The sequence below is a fragment of the Nyctereutes procyonoides genome, unplaced genomic scaffold (genome assembly GCF_905146905.1).
Source record: "Nyctereutes procyonoides isolate TBG_1078 unplaced genomic scaffold, NYPRO_anot_genome, whole genome shotgun sequence".
NCBI classification, from domain to species: domain Eukaryota; kingdom Metazoa; phylum Chordata; class Mammalia; order Carnivora; family Canidae; genus Nyctereutes; species Nyctereutes procyonoides.
Genome location: NW_026575030.1, coordinates 25434170 through 25456889, shown reverse-complemented (window position 1 = coordinate 25456889; position 22720 = coordinate 25434170). Strand labels below are relative to the sequence as shown.

The window sequence follows — 22720 nt, the reverse complement described above, 5'->3', positions numbered from 1 at the left end:
TCCATGTGGGAACACAAGTCTCACTTTTTTTTTTTTCCTTTAGCTATTTTCACTTTTCAAGCTTAAAGTTGAAATTTATGTGAAATCTCAACGACTTTTAAACGTTGACAATCAATTCAGGAAGTTTTCAGAATGTTTTTTGGGTCAACCTATGTGACAGAGGCTGCCAGTTACTGAAGACCTCTGACTTCAGTAGCGTAACAAATCCAAAGACTGAGTAGGAGATTCATAGTAAGTGGGGAAGAGGTGGTAGAGGAGAGAACAGAATGGTCATGAAGGATGATTTTAGAACGTAGACATTATACGTGAGCTGGAACAGCATGCCTTCTTTTCCTGAATCCACTTTTCGTTCGTTCAGCTACCTGCTGGACATCTTCACGGAATGTTCTGTGGTAGTTCCTCAGAGATAGGCATTTAAAAAAGTGAATGCCTCATTTCTTACAAAACCTGTTCCTTTTTCAGGGGTTAACCCATTTTTCATAGTACTAATCTCTTCGTAGCTACGCTGGCTCAAAGCAGATAGGTTTATGTTAATTGTTTAATAGCATTAAGTATATCATTGCTTAACGGGTGTAGCATTTCAGTTTTGCAAGATGAAGAGAGTTATGGAGATGGGTGGTAACGATAATTGTACATTATGATTGTATTTAGTATCACTGTATACTTAAAAATGGTTAATTGATAGATTTTGTGTTACATGTATTTTACCACAGTAAAAAATATTGTCAAAGAAAAAAAACCCAAATGGCTACTTAAAATTTTCCCACTCTGTTACTCCATTTCCCATATATTATCAGATTCTTTTAGTTTTGTTTCTAAAATAAATTTCATTCATCCTGCCCTCTCTTCCTTAGTTTAGGTTTGGTTACTATGACTCCTAATACTTCTGCTGCAGTGCCGCCATCTTCAGTACTTCAATCCCTTCCTCATACTGTTCTAAGAGTCACTTTTCTAAATAGAGGGTCGTATTAATGCCAGTGTTTAATGGTACTCTTATGATTCCAGCCCTGAAAGCAGAACACTTTATGTGAATTATTTCATTTAATCTTTACTTCAGATCTATGAGGAAGGTGCTGTCAATCTCTTTTGTATATGAGAAAACTGAGAATTTTCTGGGGCCACAGGCTAGGAAATGGAATTGGAATTCAAAACCCAAAACTTTTGTTCCAGAGTCCCTCATGACACACTCCCTGCTCAGATCTTTAGGGCCCTCTAAGGCATTTCAGGCAAGGGAAACAGGAAAAATGATAATGTGCATTGGCGGGATGTGCAATAGCCACCCACCAAATTTGTCTGCAACAGTGGCCAGAGACTTTTCTCTGTACTGGAGTCGCCTAAACAGCGTGTACAATGACATGATGCCTACTCTGGCTCTCCGAGATCAGCTGAAACAGAATATCTGGGAATGGGGCCCAGGATGGGTATTTTTAAATGCTCTCCAGATGATTCTGTTTTATAGCCAGGATTGAGAACCACTGGTCTAGAAAATGGAATGTATGGGGTGACAGGTCAGGGAGGGCAGTATAACAGTAAGAAATAATACTGAAAAAGTAATTTATTTTGACATTTGTCTGCCATTTTTCATGCTTGGATGTTTCAGAGGTTTTATGTTTTATTGTGCCAGCTGTTGAACGTGTGAAACAAAGCAAACAAAAATGGTATAAAGTATAATGTATAGATTAAATTGGAAAGGAGAACAAAAAGTATCCAGTACTATGCTATGATACTACTATGGTTGAACCCGGCACTTGCTCAGCATCCTTAAGTGTGGGGATGACAGGAAGGTTCTAGGACGACAGATTTGGATCTAAGTGCTACTTTATCTTTTGTGTATAGTCATGCTTGATTATTTACAATCTGAAATATTATAACTGACTTTTCTTTCATTACACATAGGGTGTTAAATTTTTACCAAAAAATATGTAAATAGGTTAGTTGTTTAGGAATACCTTGATACTGTAGTGCTGTGGATATAAAAATACTTTTTCTGAAAAAGATTATTAAATCTGATTGCATTGATAACCACTGATTATAAATATAGGATTCAATATAAACTAGTGTTAATAACAGAATACAGTTTTGTATTGAAGTAGTTCAGTGGAATGTCACTGTTAAGAATTTCCCTATAATGTAGGGGAATTCCATTAGATGTAGTGTGTTTATATAGCCTGGCCATATTTAGTATAAGACATATATTAAATCAATATGAAAGCTATCCTTATCAACAAGTACTTCCTCATAAGGGTATTGCTTAATATTCTCATTTATGTACCATAACAACCTCAGTGAAGTAGTTGTTATATTTATTTCCCCTTGACTAAAATGTGAAGTTGTTAAGGAATTTGCTCAGGATTGCACAGCTACTAAAACTCACGCTAACTGAATTCCAAAGCCTAGACTTTTTAGCAGCCACATGAGTCTAGCCCGTGACTGTTTGGGCTTGTGGAAGAGTCTTCTGGGTCATGACATGAGAATTGGGTACAGTTAGCCTTTGCTTGCTTTGTCCTACAAGAAGAGATCCTGTATTTAAATATATCTTGGGCTTTTTTTTTTTTTTGAATAACTCTTTACTTAATTGGTCATCAGATGTAACTTTGCGAGGTTGGTTAAGCTATCTGGATCTAAGTGTTAATTTCTTTCAGATTTATAACAGGAATTTTGCTAACACCCATCTGGGGATTACTTATGTGATCACTTTGTTGTGATCTTATTGTGAGAGCATGACTATATAAAACATCCTAGAATAGATTTTGGTAGAAAAATTTTACTCGAGAAAGGAAATAAAGGCACTTTAAGAATATGCTGACTGATGGGTTTCTTGGGGGTTTTCCAGTGTTCCCAACGATCTGTAGCATTAAGGGTAGTGAGGTCTCATTTATCTTTTTTGTTTCTCTTTCCAAAATAAAGTGGGCTTGATATAATATATCATTCCTATAAGTAGTAAGTTACTTTGTAGAATCAAGCACTGTAGATTATGAAGATTAACATTTAAGAAATATGTCAAGCTTTTTAAGTATAATATTTGTACTCTAGAGGAAAATCTTATTCTTTGTTTAAATGCTTAGGCCTTAGGAGTCTTTTAAGCAATGTCTTGATACCTTTGTGGCTCTTCAAGGGTGGTAGCTGCCAGCTAACAAATGGGTTGGTTATTCTGAACTTAAAATGATTACTATGTCCTTATAGTATGCTAGAAATTGTGTAATCTTTTTTTTTTTTCCCTGAATTTGGTTTATTTAGAGTTGAAGTTTGCTGCTAAAGATGGCAGATCCTGATGTCCTCACTGAGGTTCCCGCAGCATTGAAGAGGTTAGCCAAGTATGTGATCCGGGGGTTTTATGGCATTGAGCATGCTTTGGCCTTGGACATCTTGATCCGGAACCCCTGTGTGAAAGAGGAGGATATGCTGGAGCTGCTCAAGTTTGATCGGAAGCAACTTCGATCAGTTTTGAATAATTTAAAGGGAGATAAGTTCATCAAATGCAGAATGAGGGTAGAGACTGCTGCAGACGGGAAGACCACTCGCCATAACTACTACTTCATTAATTATCGTACTCTTGTTAATGTGGTAAAATACAAATTGGACCACATGAGAAGGAGGATTGAAACTGATGAGAGGGATTCCACCAACCGGGCTTCCTTCAAATGTCCTGTCTGTAGTAGTACTTTTACTGACTTAGAAGCTAATCAACTCTTTGATCCCATGACAGGTAAGATTTTGCCCAACTTAATGAGTGTTTTAAGTAATTTAAGATATGTATTGTTTGTCTTAAATTGATTAATTTTTAAACCAATCGTGCATAATCATTATAAAGGTGATTGAATTATTGTAAGTCCACATAATGTCATTCTTAGTCTTTCAGTCATGTTTTGATCATCATGTTACTTTTAGAAGCTTTTGCAAAGTCCTACCTATGGCTCTCTTACCTCTGTCCCACCCTCACCCCTTATATACCCTTGAAGCCTAATATGAAAGGTTGACTTCTCTACCATTCTGAAGCCATCCTGACAGGTTTACTTTTAACCTCTTCATTCAACAGTTATTTGAATGCCTTCTTGTGCCATTTGCTGTCAGAAAGTTATAATACAGTGTATTTAAATGCTTTGTTAGTGGAAGTACAAAGTGTTAATCGGTAGTATGTGTAACTAGGGCATTTTGGAGAAAGCCTCTGGAAGAAGTTCAGTAACAGCTGAGACCAAAAAGATAAGAGTTAGCATGATGAAATTAGATGGACACATCTTCCAAATTAATAAGTAGATAGATATTTATTCTCTTAGCCATTCATTAGTGGAAGAGAACTATCAACATGATCTGTAATTTGCTTCATTTAATTAAATGCTTTAGTTAAGGATTTTTTCTTACCAACATAAAATTGTAAAACATGCATTTTCTAAAATTGCAATCTATCTAGTATTAACATGAGAAACTAAAGTGCCAGGTTGTATAGTAGTGTTGTCTTATTGTCATAACAAGACATAACTACATATGTCATACAATGTTGTCCATTTGTAAACTGGAAAAGAGACTACAGTTTTTTGCTACTCAGTGGTATTATAATAATTGTGTATTATTTTCTAGAGGCAAAAATCTATGGAGAGAGCAAATGTTGTAAAGTTAGATTGTCCCTTGTTATGGCAGAATTCAGGAATATAGGCTACTAGTTCATAGATATGCCTTTTAAAAAATTATTTGAGGGGCACCTGGGTGGCTCAGGTCGTGATCCCAGGGTCCTGGGATCGAGTCCTGAATCAAGCTTCTTGCGGGGAGCCTGCTTCTCCCTCGGCCTGTGTCTCTGCCTCTCTGTGACTCTCGTGAATAAATAAATAAAAATCTTAAAAAAGCTATTTGAAAAATATAATTTGAACTTTCACACATGAAATGTTTTAGTGCCAAAAAGTTAAAGATTTATATACCTGTAATTTTCTAATTTTTGTACATGTTATGTATTGTATATCTTAAAGAATTTTACAATTATTTTTTAATGGGAAATAGTCCCAATACCAATTAAAATTATTGACCTAAGAGCTAGAAATAGCTTATTTATTGTGAAGCAGTCATTTTGGATGAAAGGTGATTTAAAGCACATTTGTATTAAATGTTTAATTTGTCAGAACCTCACTGTTTACCTTAAAAGGGCTTAACTAGGAAGAGATCTTGGTTGTAAGAAAATTTTAACCATCCTTAGTAGAAGAATTGCTTGAGTGTGTGCTATAGAGGAATGTTGTGGAATATATCTGGAGCTCTTTCAGAATAGACTAGAAAAGTCTTGTCATTTTTGCCATTCACTCTAACAGATTTCTTAAAGGAGCTCTGGGTTTGGGTTTTGTGATTTTCTGCAGATGCTGGTGTTACAGTGGTTGTTTTCATCACTCTTGACTACAGTGGAAGGTATGATCCAGTCCCTCAGAGAAAGCAGTCTAAAGTAATGTGCTGCTACTACATTTATTCATTTGATTCTTATTTAATTTCCTGAGACTTTCTAAAGGGAAGTATTCCCACTACTTATATATCAGTATTTAGGAAGTTGATCCATGAAGCTCTTTGTATTTCACCTAGGGTTAGTGTCTGAATGAAACTAGCTGTCAGTTGACTTGTGTAGGAGATGGCCTAACGCCGAAATGTAGTCAAGATTATTTGAATCAAGGTTTTTGAATCACTCACCGATCAGCCAACACTAATAGTCAACTTAATTGTCATTTATGTCCCTACAGTGAAGCCTAAGGTACCATGATTGAAAATTCTTAGTCATTGGGAAACTTTGTTCTGTGACTATACCTGTCTTTTGATTATACTTTAGCTTTTCATTTGGACTTTTCCCTTAAGGAGAGCATGTGCCAATTGGGTGATATTAGGCTCCAGTCTGTCAGTTCTGGTGGTGTGTTTTGTGTTTTCATTTGCCTTGATGCCTTGGGACCATTCCTTGATTGTACATTCCCATTAGAAATCTTGGTCTTTTTCTCTCTGCTCCCTTATGCTGATTTTTTCAGAAGTAAGGGAGAAGTAAGTAAGTTTTTTTTCATAAGTGAGTTTTTAAAGAAGATGGGAAATAAACATTTGGTGTATGTATCAGAGGAGGAGGGAACTTTTTCTGCTGTACTATTTATGCTCTCTTTAAATTGATAGGATTATAGTTTTCATTCTAAGCCCAGTCTTGTACAGAACTGTTTTACTTCCTGGTTGTTATTGGAGATTGATGATATTTCTGAAAAAATGTTGGGGAAGGGGATAACTGATGGACATCTATCTCCATTTCCATTTCAACAATTATTAAGTTGAACTGTGGTTTATATTAGCAATCAAGGGGCCTTCAGGAAGGAGATTTGAGGCTTTCTAGACTTTACTGTTTCCCTGTTAGAAAGTTTTTCATTCAAGCATATGGGCAGCTTTCTGCCACTAGACAAAGGGTCATGACTCTCGGATGAGTGTCCAGAAATCTGGGCTCAGGAAATTCTGAGTTTAGCAAGAATTATTTTACTAGTGTTAATAGACAGAAACCAGTGATCTTTCTTTTTTTTTTTTTAATTTTTTATTTATTCGTGATAATCCCACACAGAGAGAGAGAGAGAGAGGCAGAGACACAGGCAGAGGGAGAAGCAGGCTCCATGCACCGGGAGCCCGATGTGGGATTCGATCCCGGATCTCCAGGATCGCGCCCTGAGCCAAAGACAGGCGCTAAACCGCTGCGCCACCCAGGGATCCCACCAGTGATCTTTCTACTTCAGTCTGTAGCTTTTCCCTATCCATCTCCTTTTTTTTCCCCCTAGGGATCATAGGTTCTTTTCATACTTTATGTTTGGATTTTGCCATTGCTGTTCTTGGGTTGAACTCTCTACAAATATTTGGTGCTTGGTATGTGTGAGATAACAGAAAATACATACTGGTCTCTGCTCCCGGTTCCTTGCACAGAGTTCTAAAACTCTTGTAATTTCATAAGTGGTAAGAGCACTCAGCATCTTTTATTCTAATATTTGGTCTTTAGCCTTGGTTCCTGACACAGGGCTCCTGAAACTCTTGTAATTTCCTGGGTGATGAGTGTCTTTTGTTCCAATGAGGTCACTTTGGGTAGATTCCTGCATGGCTCCTGGATGAGAGCTGGTCATCAGAAAGACCAAGCCAAGAACAAGCTTGGGATTTTTAACCCCAGCTCCTCTTCTCTTAAGAAGGGCTGAAAATGGACTTAATGAGTGATCATGCCTATTCGAGGAAGCTTCCATAAAAATCCCAATATTATGGAATTCAGGGAATTTCTAGGTTGGTGAATATGTGGAGGTATAAAGGAAATTGGTACACTTGGAGAGGACATGGAAGCCCTGCACCCCTTCCTAAATAGTTGGCCCTGCACATCTCTTCTATCTGGATATTCATCTATATCCTTTATCATATCCTTTAATAAACTGGTAAACATAAGTAAGTATAAGTTTTGTAAGCTGCTCTAGCAAATTAGCTGAATCTGAGCAGAAGGTCATTGGAACCTCCCATCTATAGCTTGTGGGTCAGAAACACCCATGATAACCTAGGCTTATGTCTGGCATCTGAATTTGCAGGAGGGGGTGCAGTCTTTTGGGACTAAGCCATCAACCTGCGGGGTCTGATGCTATCTCCAGGTAGTCATGATCGAGTTGTATGTTAGGAAACCCAACTGGTGTCATAGGGAATTGCTTAGGGTAAAACCTCGACACACTTGGTGGTCAGAAGTATCATGTTGTGTGTGACTAGTAAAGGAGACATACAATATAGAAACAAACAGTAGGAAAAGCTGGACTTTTCCCTACATAGAAAAAAGACTGAGGTTTTTCCATTATAGTATGTATGTATACTTTATTTCATTAAAATAGAATGGCCTAGCCTTTGCCCACTAGTACCTGGTTTCAGAAACTTAATCAGGCAAAACCAGCTGTTGTAGTGAAATATACCAGTTTCATGTAATCAAAACAAAGACCACATGACATGAAATTTCTCAAATCAGCAAAAGAGTATCTGTGGTTCATAAATGTGTGCTTTAGATTTAGCAAGCTTTGTGACCATGGAGGTAGATTTAGTATCTCTGTTTCTACTTCGATAGTCTTAACTATAATTTAGTTAATGGCACTTCTAAGTTAATTCAGCAACATGCTTCACCAAAAGAAAGGGGGAGATCGTATTCTCTTTTTAGATGTTAAGGTTAGAGGATATGGAAATAGCTTTATATTTTTCATTTTTTTTTAAAGATTTTATTTTTTTCATGAGAGACCCACAGAGAGAGAGGCAGAGACATAGGTAGAGGGAGAAGCAGGCTCCCTGCAAGGAGCCCAGTGTGGGACTCAATCCCGGAACCCCGGATCCCGCTCTGAGCCAAGGGCAGACATTCAATCACTGAGCCACCCAGGCTATATTTTTCATTTTTAATTTAAAAATTATGCAACCATAATGCCAGAGAAAATTTTGAAGAGAAAAAAAAAATTACCCACAGAACCACTGTCCTTTTGCATATTACCTGTAATTATCATAGCCAAGAATAGTGTGGTTTCTTGGTTCTTTAGTATACCAAACCCTCTTGTTTTTTTCTATCGTTCAAACTATGTTTTATTTTTTTAACGATTTTATTTATTTATTCATAGACACAGAGAGAGAGAGGCAGAGACACAGGCAGAGGGAGAGGTAGAAGCAGGCTCCATGCAGGGAGCCCGATGTGGGACTTGATCCCAGGTCTCCAGGATCACACCCCAGGCTGCAGGCGGCGCCAAACCGCTGCGCCACTGGGGCTGCCCTCAAACTATGTTTTAATTGTTATGATTTCTTCCCCCCTAGTTTTCCTTTCAATCCCCTTTGGGCACTTTGATTGTATCTGTATTTTGTTGGTAAGATACGATGCTTTGAACACTTTTGGATATAGCATTTTATTCCTATTGAAGTTTTTCCCTAAGAAGAGTTCTCAGCAGTAGGAATAGTGGGTGAAAGAATAGAGTTTTATACTTCTTTAAAGGCATTTATGACACTGTAGTTTTAACTGGGGCTGAGGAGGAGATAAATCATTAGGGGTTTGAATTAGAAATAGTTTGGGAGTTCCTATTGCTGAATTTACTTAGAGACCCAAGAATCCCATTTTGAATAAACTTTTAAATAAGTTAAATTTTAAAAAGAAGAATGTATAACTATTTAATAAGATCTTAGAAATAGGATTTTGAGAGTATTTTATCTAGTTAGACTCATTAAATGATGTGTGGGCAGGTACACTTTCATATGCCTGTGTTTTACTCTAGAGTTTGGAGGATCTTACAAAGTAATAAATCTAAGGCTACATAGGATGTTTACAATTAAATATTAAGAAAAAATACTGAGCTTGTTTTGTGTGGCTCCATGGAAAAGACTTAGAGACAGATTTTAGGATTAGTATAAAAGAAGTCTTTGATAACTAACTGTAAAAGAAAATAAGTGTCTAATAAATAACTCTTAAATATAGTCACAATGTTGTAACTCTTCTACTGGTTATATCTGAGTCACTTGGAATAGTCAAGTAAACTTTATATCTACTTGGGATATTCATATATAAATTTGGGGTTAAATCATATGAGTCCTTTATTGCCTTGTGACTGCAGGTAAAGGTTTTTGGTTTATAAGCAGATCAGTTTCTTGATCCCCATATCATTAAAATTCCTCAGTTTCCTTAAGTGGATATCTTTAAACTGTTAGGGTCCTGTGTTTGTGAGACTCTTAAAGACTTGTTAATAATATTTACATTTCATACATCAGACCACTTTTTCCTGTCTTCATCTCTTTTTGCTTAGGACAGGAGATGTCTCAAAAATAGTATATTCAGTTTCTGAAATGCTAACAACCACACACACACAAATCTTTCTAGAATTATTTTGCTCATTTGCTGATTTGGAATCTTGCCCAGGGTGGATTCATCAGAAAATCGTACTGGAAAGTTCAGAGGTGTGGATTTGTTTCGGATGGGGGATAGATGATTATCAGAATAAATTAACAAATAAAAATAAAAACAAGTTATGGAAAGATAGTAAGGGACTACTATCCTTCCTACCTCTCTCAAACCTTTAAGTCTGATTTTTAAAAAAAATTTTGTTGCTTTGATCTTGAGGATTTGAGGGCTTCTTTTTAACTAAAAGTTTTTTATCATTTTTGTATTTTGATGGTAATTACATAGAAGCCAATATGTAAAGAGTTGCTTTTTAGTTTGATGTTGTCATATAATATTCTGTTGATTATTGTCTTTCAAATAGTTATATCAAAGCCACAGGTTTTTTGTCTTCTCACTGCATGTTGAGATAGATTCAATTTAGGCCTAACATAGAGAAGTTATTGCAGGCATTAGTATTTACATAAGTACTATACTTCAATTTATTGCCCCCCCCACCCCCCCACCCCAGGCATAGTACATTTTTTCCCCTTTTATAGTGAGTTCCAGAACCTGGGAATGTTGTATGATTATACCAAATCCAGATGTGTCCATTTAAGGGAGGACAAAGGCCAATTTCATTGATAATTGACCTTTTAGAGTGTGGGGTTTTACTATGTACATCACAAATACATTTGAGATGTTCTGAATTGAAACAAATGAGTATTTTACAGTATTATGTGTTCTACAGTGAATTGTTAAGGGATAGTTTTTCAAGTACCTTTTTATTATAGGTGAAATAATTATAGGAAATATCTATGTTCTTGTCATGTCTGTATCTATTCTGTAATAACAATTCCTTTTTCCATACATTTCCCCTTGGCCAATTAAACTGAAATTTGCTTTATGAAATACAGTTTGGAAATTAGAATGAGAGGTGACTTTTGAGACTAGCATTTTAATATATATGCCACTTGAGTATTTTGAGTTATAAAAGTTATAACAAAGGACTTAATGATGCTTTCAAAGAATAATCCAAGAATGTGTGACTTCCTCATATTAGTTAAGAGGGAGTTGAGTGCTTTTGGAGAATTCAGAATAACATTTGTTTTCTTTCTGCTAAAAATACATAACTAATATATTAATGTAAATGTATTAAGGACTCCAATAGTAGAAAAATATGTAAAATGAAATGGCAAACCTAGTTTTTCCGCACTTTGCTCTCCCACTAACGTACCTAATCCCCATTCTCACCACCTTTCATTGTGTTAACAACTATTGTGGGACGCCTGTGCGGCTCAGTGGTTGAGCATCTGCCTTTGGCCCAGGGTGTGATCCTGGAGTTCTCAGATCAAGTCCTGCATCAGGCTCCCTGCAGGCTCCCTGCATGGAGCCTGCTTCTTCCTCTGCCTGTGTCTCTGCCTTTCTCTGTCTCTCTCATGAATAAATAAATAAATAAATCTTTAAAAAAAGCAACTGTTGTTTTGTGGTTATCCTTCCAATTCTTCTACCTTACATCCCAACCCCACCTCATTGCCCCCAAGCCTTTTGAGGTCTAAGAAAGCAGAGTAATTCTTAATTAAATATGTTGTTGCTATAACAGCTTATGGATATTAAATTTGGTCAATTCTGATAGTACTGTCAGGGTTTTTTTAGGGTACTTATTACAATGGAGTCATTTTGCATAATCAGTGTGTTCAGCAGAATGTCATTTTTAGAAGTTTTGTTTTGTTTTGTTTCTTTAAGCAATGACTCCAACACAGTAAAGTGACAGTGTATTAGGATTCCAGAGTCTTGACTTCTAGTCTTGGGTTGTGTTCGTAATTATCACCTTGGGTGATTCCTGTCATCATTCTAGGCCCTCTTTTTTTTTTTTTTTTTTTTAGCATGTGTGAAATCATAAGTTCAGTCTGTTCTATACCATATATGGTTTCTCTCAACTCTAATTTCAGAACACCCTTTGTTTTGGGGAAGAGTTGATATTTTAAAAGTATATAGAGGCTAGGGTTTTATCACTGCTTTTAGAAGATGATGTTAGTCATTTTGAATTCATTTGAAAGCCTTGGTTAGGAATTGAAACTCTTGGTTATAGTAGTGTTCATGTAGAAAATATGCTCTGTTTAATATTGCCATCTTCAGAAACACTTTGTGGCATGATGGAAAATAATATTTACAATTTTTTGTCAGTTTTATTTTCCCAAGTTTCCAGTTCACTCCCTTTCCCCATGTTTACATAAACCATAAAATATTCAGTGGGAAGGGAAACAATGTCCAAGTATGCTTCCTAAGGTATATATGTATGGTGACTGGATTTTTACAGTGTGGTAAAATTAATCCCATATGTTAGTGATCTGTCTTGAAATTTTATAATTTCCTCTTTATCTCATTAAAATCCTAGGAGTTCTCATCCTTGTTACTAGGTTTTAAATGGAACTGTTAATTATCTTTTTTTTTTTTTAAAGATTTTATTTATTTATTCATGAGAGAGACAGAGAGAGGGGCAGAGACATGGACAGAGGGAGAAGCAGGCTCCTTGTGGGGATCCTGATGTGGGGACTGATCCCGGAACTCCAGGATCATGCCCTGAGCTGAAGGCAGACGCTCAACCGCTGAGCCACCCAGGCGTCCCAATTGTCTTTTGTTTCTTTTTTCTGGAATTTTTTGAGTGAGGGGGAGTTTTTTCAGTTTTTCACAGGATTGTCCAGAAAAGTTATCTTGGCCATTCTCTCTTGCTTAGATTTTGCACTATTCTCTTAGCTAGTTTCCTTGCTTTCACTCTTGCTGCCCATATGGACTATTTGTTACAGTAGCCAGTGACCCTTGTTGAAAAGCACATCAGACTCTGTTACTCTTCTGTAAAACCTTTAAAGACTTCTCCCATCATTTTGAAAAGTCAAAGTCCTTAATAATACCTATAAGGTCTTTTATCTGCCCCCTAACCCACCCCCCAATTTTGGACACTATTTCTACCACTCTCTCTCATGTTGTACTGGTCATCTTATTTGTGCCTTGTCTGCATACCTTCACTTTTCTTGCCTTTTTACATGCCGTTTCCTCATGCTCAAATATCTGCTTGACTGGCTGGTTCTTTTTTTTTTTTTTTAAGATTTTATTTATTTATTCATGAGAGACACAGAGGGGGCAGGCACAGAGATAGAAGCAGGCTTCATGTAGGGAGCCTGATGTGGGACTCGATCCCAGGTCTCCAGGATCAGGCCCTGGGCTGAAGGTGGAGCTAAACCGCTGAGCCACCGGGGCTGCCCCTGGCTGGCTGGTTCTATTACATCTTTCAAATCTCTTCTCACTTGCTGTATCAGAGGGGCCTTCCCCAAGTTTCCTGCGCAATAGAGCATACCCCTTTCCTTTGCACTCATTTTTCTTTATCCTCTTTTTCTGCTTTTTCTTTATTACACTTATCAACACCTGATGTTATTTTTTTTTTGTCTTGACTTATTCCACTAGAATGAGAGCTCTACAAAAACAACTCAGAAGATGATGGGCTAGACTTAGGAAGGTGGGAAATCGGGGTGCCTTGGTGGCTCAGTCAGTTAAGCATCTGCTTTCAGCTCAGGTCATGATCCTAGGATCCTGGGATGGAGCACCACATCAGGCTCCCTGCTCAGTGGGGAGTCTGCTTCTCTCTCTCCCTCTGCCCCTCCCCCCACTCATGTGTTCTCTCAAATATATAAATAAAATCTTATTTAAAAAAGGAAGGTGGGAATCTTAGACATCAGTCCCACTGTGCTGGGGTGAGAGCTGTTTAGCAGCAGACATTTGCTCTTCCCTGTTTCCTTGGCTAGCCTTGAAAATCTGGGCTGCAGCATGACTCTAGCTTTAGTACTGTAGCACCTGTGCCATATCAAAGCCATTGGGCATATTTTGATTTTTTTTGTAGGAAAATGGCTGAAAAATATTCCATTTGTAATTAATACTCTTGGTAAATCTTTGACAGTGAATTCTGGGCATTATCTGATGACCTCATTTTATGTACCAGAGTGAAGAGGGAAAAAATATAATTTTAAATAATGTCTAATTGTTTAGGGAGTTCACTCATATCTTCTGCCCTTTTCCTCAATTATGATAAACTTCCAAAACATTTTCTCTTTTTCAAACTAAGGAAGATAAACAATTTTTTCAGTATTTTTTTTATACTTACTATTCCATAATTGAAATCAGTGTGATGTTTGCTAAAATGAATAACATGTTTGAAACAGTTAAGTGGAAGACCTTGGCCAGTCCTTCCCATGAAGCAAAAGAAAAACATTGTTTGAATTTTGTTTAACTTTGCTTTGTTTTTTTTTTTTCTTTTGTTCCCAGCCCTTCTTTCCCCTTTCCATCTCATCATCCACCTGCCCTCAATTCATTTTTGTTTTGACATTTTTTTATTTGGGGAGAAAGTTAAAATTGTATACACCTCTTTCCTCCCCCCTTTCTTTCTCCTCCTCCGTCTCATGCCCACAATTAGGTCTCCATTTCTTTTCTCATTTTGGAGTGGTAACTAACCTTCTTTTGAAGAATCTTGAGTCAGAATAGGGGTATTCATATGTTAATATTTAGATAACCCTAGACTATAGTTTTGAAATCTGTATTTGTAAAAGATCTTTTTTCTCCCTACTTTCAATACCTATTAATTATCTACAACCTGATACATTTTGATCCTCTGGTGAACCTGATGCACTAAGACTCAGCTGAGTAAATGCTGGGCATGTGGGGCATGTGATAGGCACTTTACAAATCCTCTCTCCTATTTTATATTTTGAAATTAGAACCTATGTATATACATGGGGAGAGTTTGCTAAATTGTAGCTGCAAGGACAATAGAAAGTGGGAAAGGGATGTGCAGCTCAGATTGTGAAGTGCATTTCGTCTTTTGAGTCAGAAGGATTTATATTTGTGTCCAAGCTTAGTGCTTTTTGTTTTTAAGTTATGACCTAATAAACCTAAAACTCTGAGTCTTTATTTCCTCATATGCTAGATTTGGATAATACTGTTGGCAAAGACTTGGCTTGTGATGAACACACGGGAGTATTTGTGAATAGCTTTCTTAGTTCTTTTGTAGTTTCTGAGTGTAGATGATCAAACAAATGTGTGATTGTTGAACTGTTCTCCTAATCCCATCATTTATCACGCTTTGCCTAAGAGTCTTTGTAGACTCATTTTCTTCTTGCTGCCACATTCTTAGATCTAGCTTGCATATTCTCCTTTATGTGGTTTGGATTTGCTAATTTCTGATTTTTGCCCTTTTGGTCTTGAAAGATGATACAGAGCTCTGAGTTTCAACTTGTTTCTTTTCTCATGCTTAAGTAGTACATTCTGTGCACCCTACTTAGTGCAGAGTGGTCCAATTACAAGAAGAGTTAGGATATTTATTATATTATTTAACAGCAGCTGCCACCAGGAGTATGTGTTAAACTTCCTTGTGGAACTTTCAAAATTTACATTCCTGAGTCCCACTCCAGACCTATTGAATCAGCATGTCTGGGTGGAACTTGAGTATTATTTTAAAATTCTACTAGTGATTTTTGTGTTAACAGTTAAGAAATAGCTTGTTAGAAGACTATCACAAGCCTCTAAAGCCCATCAGTATTTATAAATGTTAGTTTTGATCGCCTTGTATTCTTTCCCAAAATCTTTCAGTCTCTTTCCTTTTACTCAAGAATAAAGTTAAAGTAAAGGGTGGCATTCAAGACTCACTATGACCACATTAGTTTATCCTGTTAATTCTGTCTTTCACCATTCTTTTTTGATAACTCTATTCCTACTACACCGAAACCACAGTTGAGCATTATTTTCAACTACCTATTTTTGATGATCTAGAATGTCCTATTCTCTTCTCCCTTTCCTTGAACTCTGTAACAGTTGCTTTTCTTCTAAATTCTACTTCAAAAGGCACACTTTCCATCATGCTCCCAGCTAGAAGTCCTATTCCTTCTTTGAACTCTGGAACACTTATGTACTTTATTTTTGCACTGATCCCAGATGTTTATCTCCAGATATCTTTCATCTCTACTAAACTTTAAGCTTCTTGATGATAGATTTTGTGTCTATCTGTGTTCTACCACCACCCACTCAGTAGAAGTGTACTTAGTACATAGTTTGTGCTAAGTCCCTCATCCCACCCCCTCCACCACGACCTCTTATTTTGGGAAAGCTGATTGGCACTTTTTCAACTTTTTTCCCTATATGTTGGCTAAGTGAATTTAAGTAAATAAGAGAGGGTGGGAAAGGAGTGGGGTAGAGGGAGAGAGAATCCTAAGCAGGCCCCATTGCCCAGCATGGAGCCCAATGCTGGGCTTCATTTCACAATTCACATTGTGACCTGAGCTGAAATCAAGAGTCAGATGCTTAACTGACTGAGCCACTCAGGTGCCTCAAGCTGATTTCCATTTTTTAATGTTCACTGAAATTCTTAAAAATGCTTTTATTTATTTTTTTTTTGCAACTGGTTTATTAAGGTAATCTTAAATCTTTCTCCATAAAATGTACAATCTTTTATTATTTTTCTTCTTGAATGCCAGACCTGGCTTTTGACAGGATGGTTCTTGTTTACAACTCCTGTTTTTGTGATAAACATAGGACTCAAGATGTCAGGCTATCTTTTCCTCTTATAATGTTATCCAGACATGATAATTGTTGGGAGACAGTACATGATTTTGTTACATGTTATGCATGTCTGGAATATCTTTTCTGGAATATCTTTTTCATGGATGTTTATTTAGTGAGCAGCCTGGGAAGATAATGTTGTTTCTTCTAGAGCAAAGGGCAAGTTTGCTTACTGTTCAGTATAATAAAAATAGTCTCCCTCCAGAGCATATTTTCTTAGTGTCCTGTATAATAAGGATAACATCACCTTCTAGAGCAAAGGACAGGCATGTTTATGCCCATTATAAAAGAGTTGGGTTCCTTAACTTCAGAGTCTCCTGTAACATAACCCACTGCATGTATAGCTGTCACCTGGCCCTCTTTCTGTCACTTAGCAGGAATTTGGGCTCAGGGAACTAGCACAGAAGCTGACACTGGCTTTTTTTTTTTTTTCCACATTTTCTCCAGTAAACATTTATTAATTTTTTAAAATATTATATTTACTTATTCATGAGAAACAGAGAGCGGCAGAGACACAGGCAGAGGGGGAAGCAGGCTCCATGCAGGGAGCCCCACATGGGACTCGATCCTGGGTCTCCAGGATCACGCCCTGGACCAAAGGCGGTGCTAAACCGCTGAGCCACCTGGGCTGCCCAACATTTATTAATTGATAAGAAGTATTTCTACAACACTTGAGACTCCACTCAAATGCCATGTCCACTCAGAAAACTTCTCTAGACTTTCCAGCACTTATTCCACCCCACAGATCTCAAGACTTGTGTGGGTCTCTCATAACAAGGACTTCGTGGACTTCAACCCTGCATCTCCCCTCAGCTCCACAGGGCCCACTGTGGGGCCCCGAGATGAAGAATCCAGTCCAGGAAGTGGGCATGCAGAACATAAAGAGTACACTCACCTAGTTTAAAAACACTCAAGATGCTTTGCCCTGAATTTTAATCAGCACATGTGACCTGGTCCATTCTGGTTTCAAGTTCAGAGGCATTAGGCCAGTCCTGTGGGTTAGCAGCTAACATATCTTCCAAGAGCTGCTTGATCCCCTCAGACATGGAAGTCCTGCATTTCTGGGGGATATGCAACTCCATTGCATACTTCTGTTGCCATGAGTAATACAATTCTTTACCTCTGACCTAGGAGTATTACGTCTTCCTCCAACATCCATGAAACTGCCAGAATAGCTTAACTTACAAGTAGGGTAAACATCTCAGATCTTCCACTGTTTTTGACAGTAATATAAAAGCCACTCTTTTCAGAGCTGCAGAATAGGCCCTGCTGAAAATAACTTGTTAAGTCTTAGTCTAAATTAAGCCTGGTCTCTGGAAACTTACCTGGATGAGGCTAGAATTCCTTATGACTACATACTGTCTTTTCTTTTCCCCCTATTTTGCTTTCCACCAATCAAGTTAAAGGACTGATTTCTGAGATTTCCTTCTGTCAAATGATGGTGTTAACAGTAATCTCTTTTCTTCTCTTTTTCCAGTCTAAAAGCGTTTTGCTATTTTATATGGAGGAGTTACATTGACAGGCATTTTGATTCATATACTTAAAGATGAAGTTTGGAAGGTATGCTGTCTTCAAAAGAGAATTGGGATATCTGAGAAGATTTTTTTTAATTGGTTGTAACATGACAGTTTTAATGATAAATAACCTAATAAACTAGATAAATAACATAATGTGTTGGATGGTGACACATAAGGGGGAAAAAAGGGAGGACAGAACAGTGCTGAAATTTTAGATTTGTTGTCTAAGGAAGGCCTCATTGAGGTGACATTTGAATAAAGAACTGAAGTAAGTTAGGAGACTAGCCATTTGACTATCTAGAGGGAAAACATTCTGTGGGCCTGAACAGTAAGTACAAAGGCTCTGCAGCCAAGTGTGTCTGGTGCAAGACATTGAGGAAGTTGGGCTGTAATGCCTTTGAAGACATATACTGAGAGGATTATAGTGTTACAATTTGTCTTAGCTGCCTTTTTGTATCTCACCAGAGCACTTGCTTTTTTGTTTATCTGTTAGGTACTTCTTCACTTGAGGAAGGGGTTTTTTTCCTTTAAAAATAATTTTGAAGACTACTGAATTAGATAACTTCTGCATTTTTCTCTAGTTTTCATTAATGGTCTCTATAACTGCCCATCTTTCAACAATGAACAGTGTTTTTGTTTTTGTTTTTTTAATTCAGCAGGTATTTGAATGCTGACTTGGACCTTACTTTATATGATTTATTTTTTCACTTTCACATGGTTTATGTTCTTTATGTTTCTGTTGAAGAGAAGAGGCTGAGGCAACCTGGAATAGTTAGAGAATAAGAAAGCATACCAACTAAAACCTCTCTAGCCACGGTTGCTAATTATCCTTTGTTACTAAATGTAACAGCTGGTTTTTAAATTCTTAATGACTTTGAAAATTAATACCATATCATTTCCTCCTTGAAACACCATCCTATCCTTCTGGTTATACCATTTATCTCAAGACTTCTTTCCTTGGGTTTATTTATTGACCACCTATAGTACTCTTCTTATCTCTTTAGATACTCTGACCTACTTTACAGCATTAGTTACCTCTACGTTGTTGAATCTCCTGTCAAATTTTCTGTCTTGGGCAGCCTGTGTGGCTCAGTGGTTTAGCGCCGACTTCAGCCCAGGGTGTGATCCTAGAGACCCAGGATCGAGTCCGAAGTCAGGCTCCCTGCATGGTGCCTGCTTCTCCCCCTGCCTGTGTCTGTGCGTCTCTCTCTCTCTGTTTCTCATGAATAAATAAATAAATAAAATCTTAAAAAAAAATAAACTCCATTCTTGAGCTCTACGTAGTTATAATAAGTTGGCTTCTAGCATACCCATTTTGATGGCCAGTGGACAATAGGAATTCAGATATCTAAAACAGCTTTTTATCTTTTCCCTACAAAGCAAAAAGAACTTGTTCTTTCTCTCCTTATTTTGGTAAATAATATCCTTGTCTAATTGGTTAAGCTAAAGTCTTTATGCTGATGTCCATTTAGTTAAAGACCATCAGGTGCACACTCACAGGTAAACAAAGTTGGGTTTATTGTTGCTTTCTGTAGCAAGGGAAACCACATGGGGAACCATGGAGTGTCTCAGTAAGACCATGCTGGACAGACTTAGAATTTGGGCTTTTGTTAGATAATTTGGGGAGAATTCAAGGAAGTGACGGTGGTTTGCTTTGCATTGGTACCGTCCAGAGTGGGGATAATTTTATGATATGAATGTCTTAATAAACCTTATCTAGGAGTTGAGGACAGTGTGAGGCTAGAACCATAATTGGTAAAAAAAAAAAAAAAAAAGCCACAGTCACTTGTGGTAGCTGGGATTTTTTTGTAATTTTACAGAAACCTTGCTTTTGTTTGTACTCAGACTCAGGCTTGTTTTTGCCTCACTTCTATGATGGGCACACAGAAGCCATCTGATGTTGGTAACCTATGAGATTTTGTCTGACAGAAGAACATCACAGCCTTGCTCTGAGTGCCGAGCCACCTCCTTGCTGTAAGGGGCTGCTTTTCTCTCTAACTTATTTGGAGTAGATGTAAAAGACCAGGAACCATTTTGGCAGTTGGAAGATGGATGAAGAGTGTCTTAGATGGGGTATAAGAACAAAGAATTTGCATGATATTGGCTGTTTATGTGTGAAAAGCAGCAGAGAAACTTACTCTACTGGAAATGTATCAGGAGGATCTAGTTTTATGTTGAGACAGAGATGCCTGGTCTGTTTATTCCTTGACCAGAAAAGAGGGGTTAGAAGGTGTATCAATTATATAGAGAGCTTTTTAAAGCTAGATGTGCATGCTTATTGTGTGGCAGGCACTAAGTATGTAGATGATCTTTTTTAATCCCTCAGGTAAATTGGGTTAGAAATGAAGGATGCATATCTCCAGCGCTGGGGATAAGAACCAAATTAAAAATCCAAGTGGGGCTACTGGTGTAGACTATTAAGTAATGTTCAAGAGTGTGAGTTTCAACATAATAATTTGGATTCGAATCCTACCCACTACACACAATTAGTAGTTGTATGATCTTAAGCAGATTACTTAACCCCTTAGAATCTCTGTATTTATACCAACCTCAGAGGGTTGGCAGTAACTTAATAAATACAAGGTATATAATAGTTTTCATAACTGCTTTAATTGGCTTTGTGACTTTGGATCAGTCACAAAACGCAGAGCCTCAGTTCTGATTTTACTTTACAGGTTTGTATAAGGATCAACAAGTGTATATGGATGCATTCTATAAATGGAAAGCACTAAACAAATAAAATAAATATTAATGTCTAGGATATTAACTTTCAGGTGTTTGAATTTACCTGACATGTAAAGGACTGTGGTTGGGTTATGATGGTTTTGGGCCAAATTTTACAGGGACTTGAGAGACTCCTAACTCTGGGAAACAAAGAAAGGGTTGTGGAAGGGGAGGTGGGTGTGGGGATGGGGTAACTGGGTGATGGGCTCTGAGGTGCGCACTTGATGGGATGAGCACTGGGTTGGCAAATTGAATTTAAATTTTAAAAAAATGTTGGCAAATTGAATTTAAATTTTAAAAATGTAAAAAAATGAATAAATAAAAGAAATTTAGATTTGATGCTTGGATTTTAGAATTTCAGCTACCAGATAGCCTTAAGAGCTAAGGGCAGGGGAATGAGAGGACAAAAGTGGTGATAATAGGAGATGGGATTGAAGAGTGAGAACCTAGGGATTCAAAGACCAGATTGAGGCAGCTGTTTCAGGCTAAGTGATAGTAGCCTAGATGAGTGAAGTGACAGGAGAAGTGAAAAATCTGAGATGTTTCTAAGGAATTACTACAATTTAGTTATAAGTTGAGTGTGAGGGATATAGAAGTAAAATCAATAAAGACTTCTTGCACTTTAACTTTGGAAATGGATTGATTAAATTTTGTTTAGATATAAATGGTTAATAAGTTTGAAAAAATGGCTTTGTGACAAGGTACAGGATGCCTCAAGACTTGGCTTTAGGTATTTGGCTTTCCTCGTAATGCAGGCCCCAATTTGTTGTGCAAAAAAGGAAGGCTGTTGGAGAAGGGTACAGGTTTCAGTGGTAAGTTGTAAAGATTTTGGTTTTAAGTTAGAATATGTGTAAATATGTTAGAAATACGATTAAAAACAACTTTGCTGTACTGCACGTAGAGGTGAAATTACTTTGAAATGCATAAAAAATGATGGATATTTGATAAATGCTGATTGTAGAATCTCATTGGTGAGCACGTTGATGTTCACTATAAAATTCTTTCAACTTTTCTGTATTTGAAAGTTTTAATAATAACATGTTAGAGAAGGATAGAGCTAGAAATTGTTTGCTAGTCTTGATAATTTCTCTTGCTTGACCTGAGACTTTTGTTTTCTCTGTAGGAACTTTCCGCTGTACTTTTTGCCAAACAGAGGTAGAAGAAGATGAATCAGCAATGCCCAAAAAAGATGCACGCACACTTTTGGCAAGATTTAATGAACAAATTGAGCCCATTTATGCTTTGCTTCGGGAAACAGAGGATGTGAACTTAGCCTATGAAATACTTGAGCCAGAACCCACAGAAATACCAGCCTTGAAACAAAGGTGAGTGTAGACCCTGTGTTCTTACCAAGAAAACTTTTAAGCTTGCCCTTTTTTAAACTACCTGTACTTTGGAGAACAGGAATGTGTAAGTTATATACCCAGGAGACTAAGGACAGATGTTAAATAGATTCTCAGTTTTACCACATTTGTCTTATTAGCTTGTGCCTGTGATGAAATTTGTTTGTATTGAATGCAGAACAGTGTGGGCCTTGGGCAAAAATCTTTAAATAGTCAAGTTTGACTTCAAGTATGGACTCTGCTTGGGCCTGCTGCAAATCAGCCAATTGTTAGCTAATCCTAAATTGGAAGTGCCTCTTGGGAGTTTTTGAATTTTCTTAGCCAACTTTGGAAGGATGAAGTTCTTTAAGGAATACAGCATTTGCTTTTTTTTTTTTTTCCTTTGAAGCATTTAACTGTACATTTCTTGTCTAAATATGGGTTAATACTTTTTCCTATGGCTCCCTACTTAGTGTACTCTAGTGTTTGAATTATAGAGGCAACCTTTGTTTTGGCATGCCATAGACAGTGGTTTATGTTCTTTGTTTTGAAAAACAAATGTGAATTGGGGTCAAGAAGTGTCTCCTACTCTATCCCTTTTCTTTTTTCTTTCTAGTGTCAAGCTGAGGGCTTACAGTTTATATACCCTTCCATAGAACCCAGTGTTGTGTAACTGTGGTTTTCAGGGGCACTGTCAGTATTTTAAATGCTGTGGTACTGAT

At 37.2% G+C, this 22720-nt stretch overlaps 1 protein-coding gene across 3 annotated transcripts in view; it reads left to right on the top strand.

Moving 5' to 3' along the window:
* The window catches only part of GTF2E1 (general transcription factor IIE subunit 1), a 35440-nt gene that overhangs the window by 1512 nt on the left and 11208 nt on the right, over window positions 1-22720 (top strand). For all 3 annotated transcript variants that reach the window (XM_055316529.1, XM_055316530.1, XM_055316528.1), the window contains exons 2-3: window positions 3238-3706; window positions 21800-22001. In XM_055316529.1, coding sequence (XP_055172504.1) covers window positions 3259-3706; window positions 21800-22001 — 650 coding nt within the window. In that variant the 5' untranslated portion in view covers window positions 3238-3258. The remainder of the gene's footprint in view (window positions 1-3237; window positions 3707-21799; window positions 22002-22720) is intronic.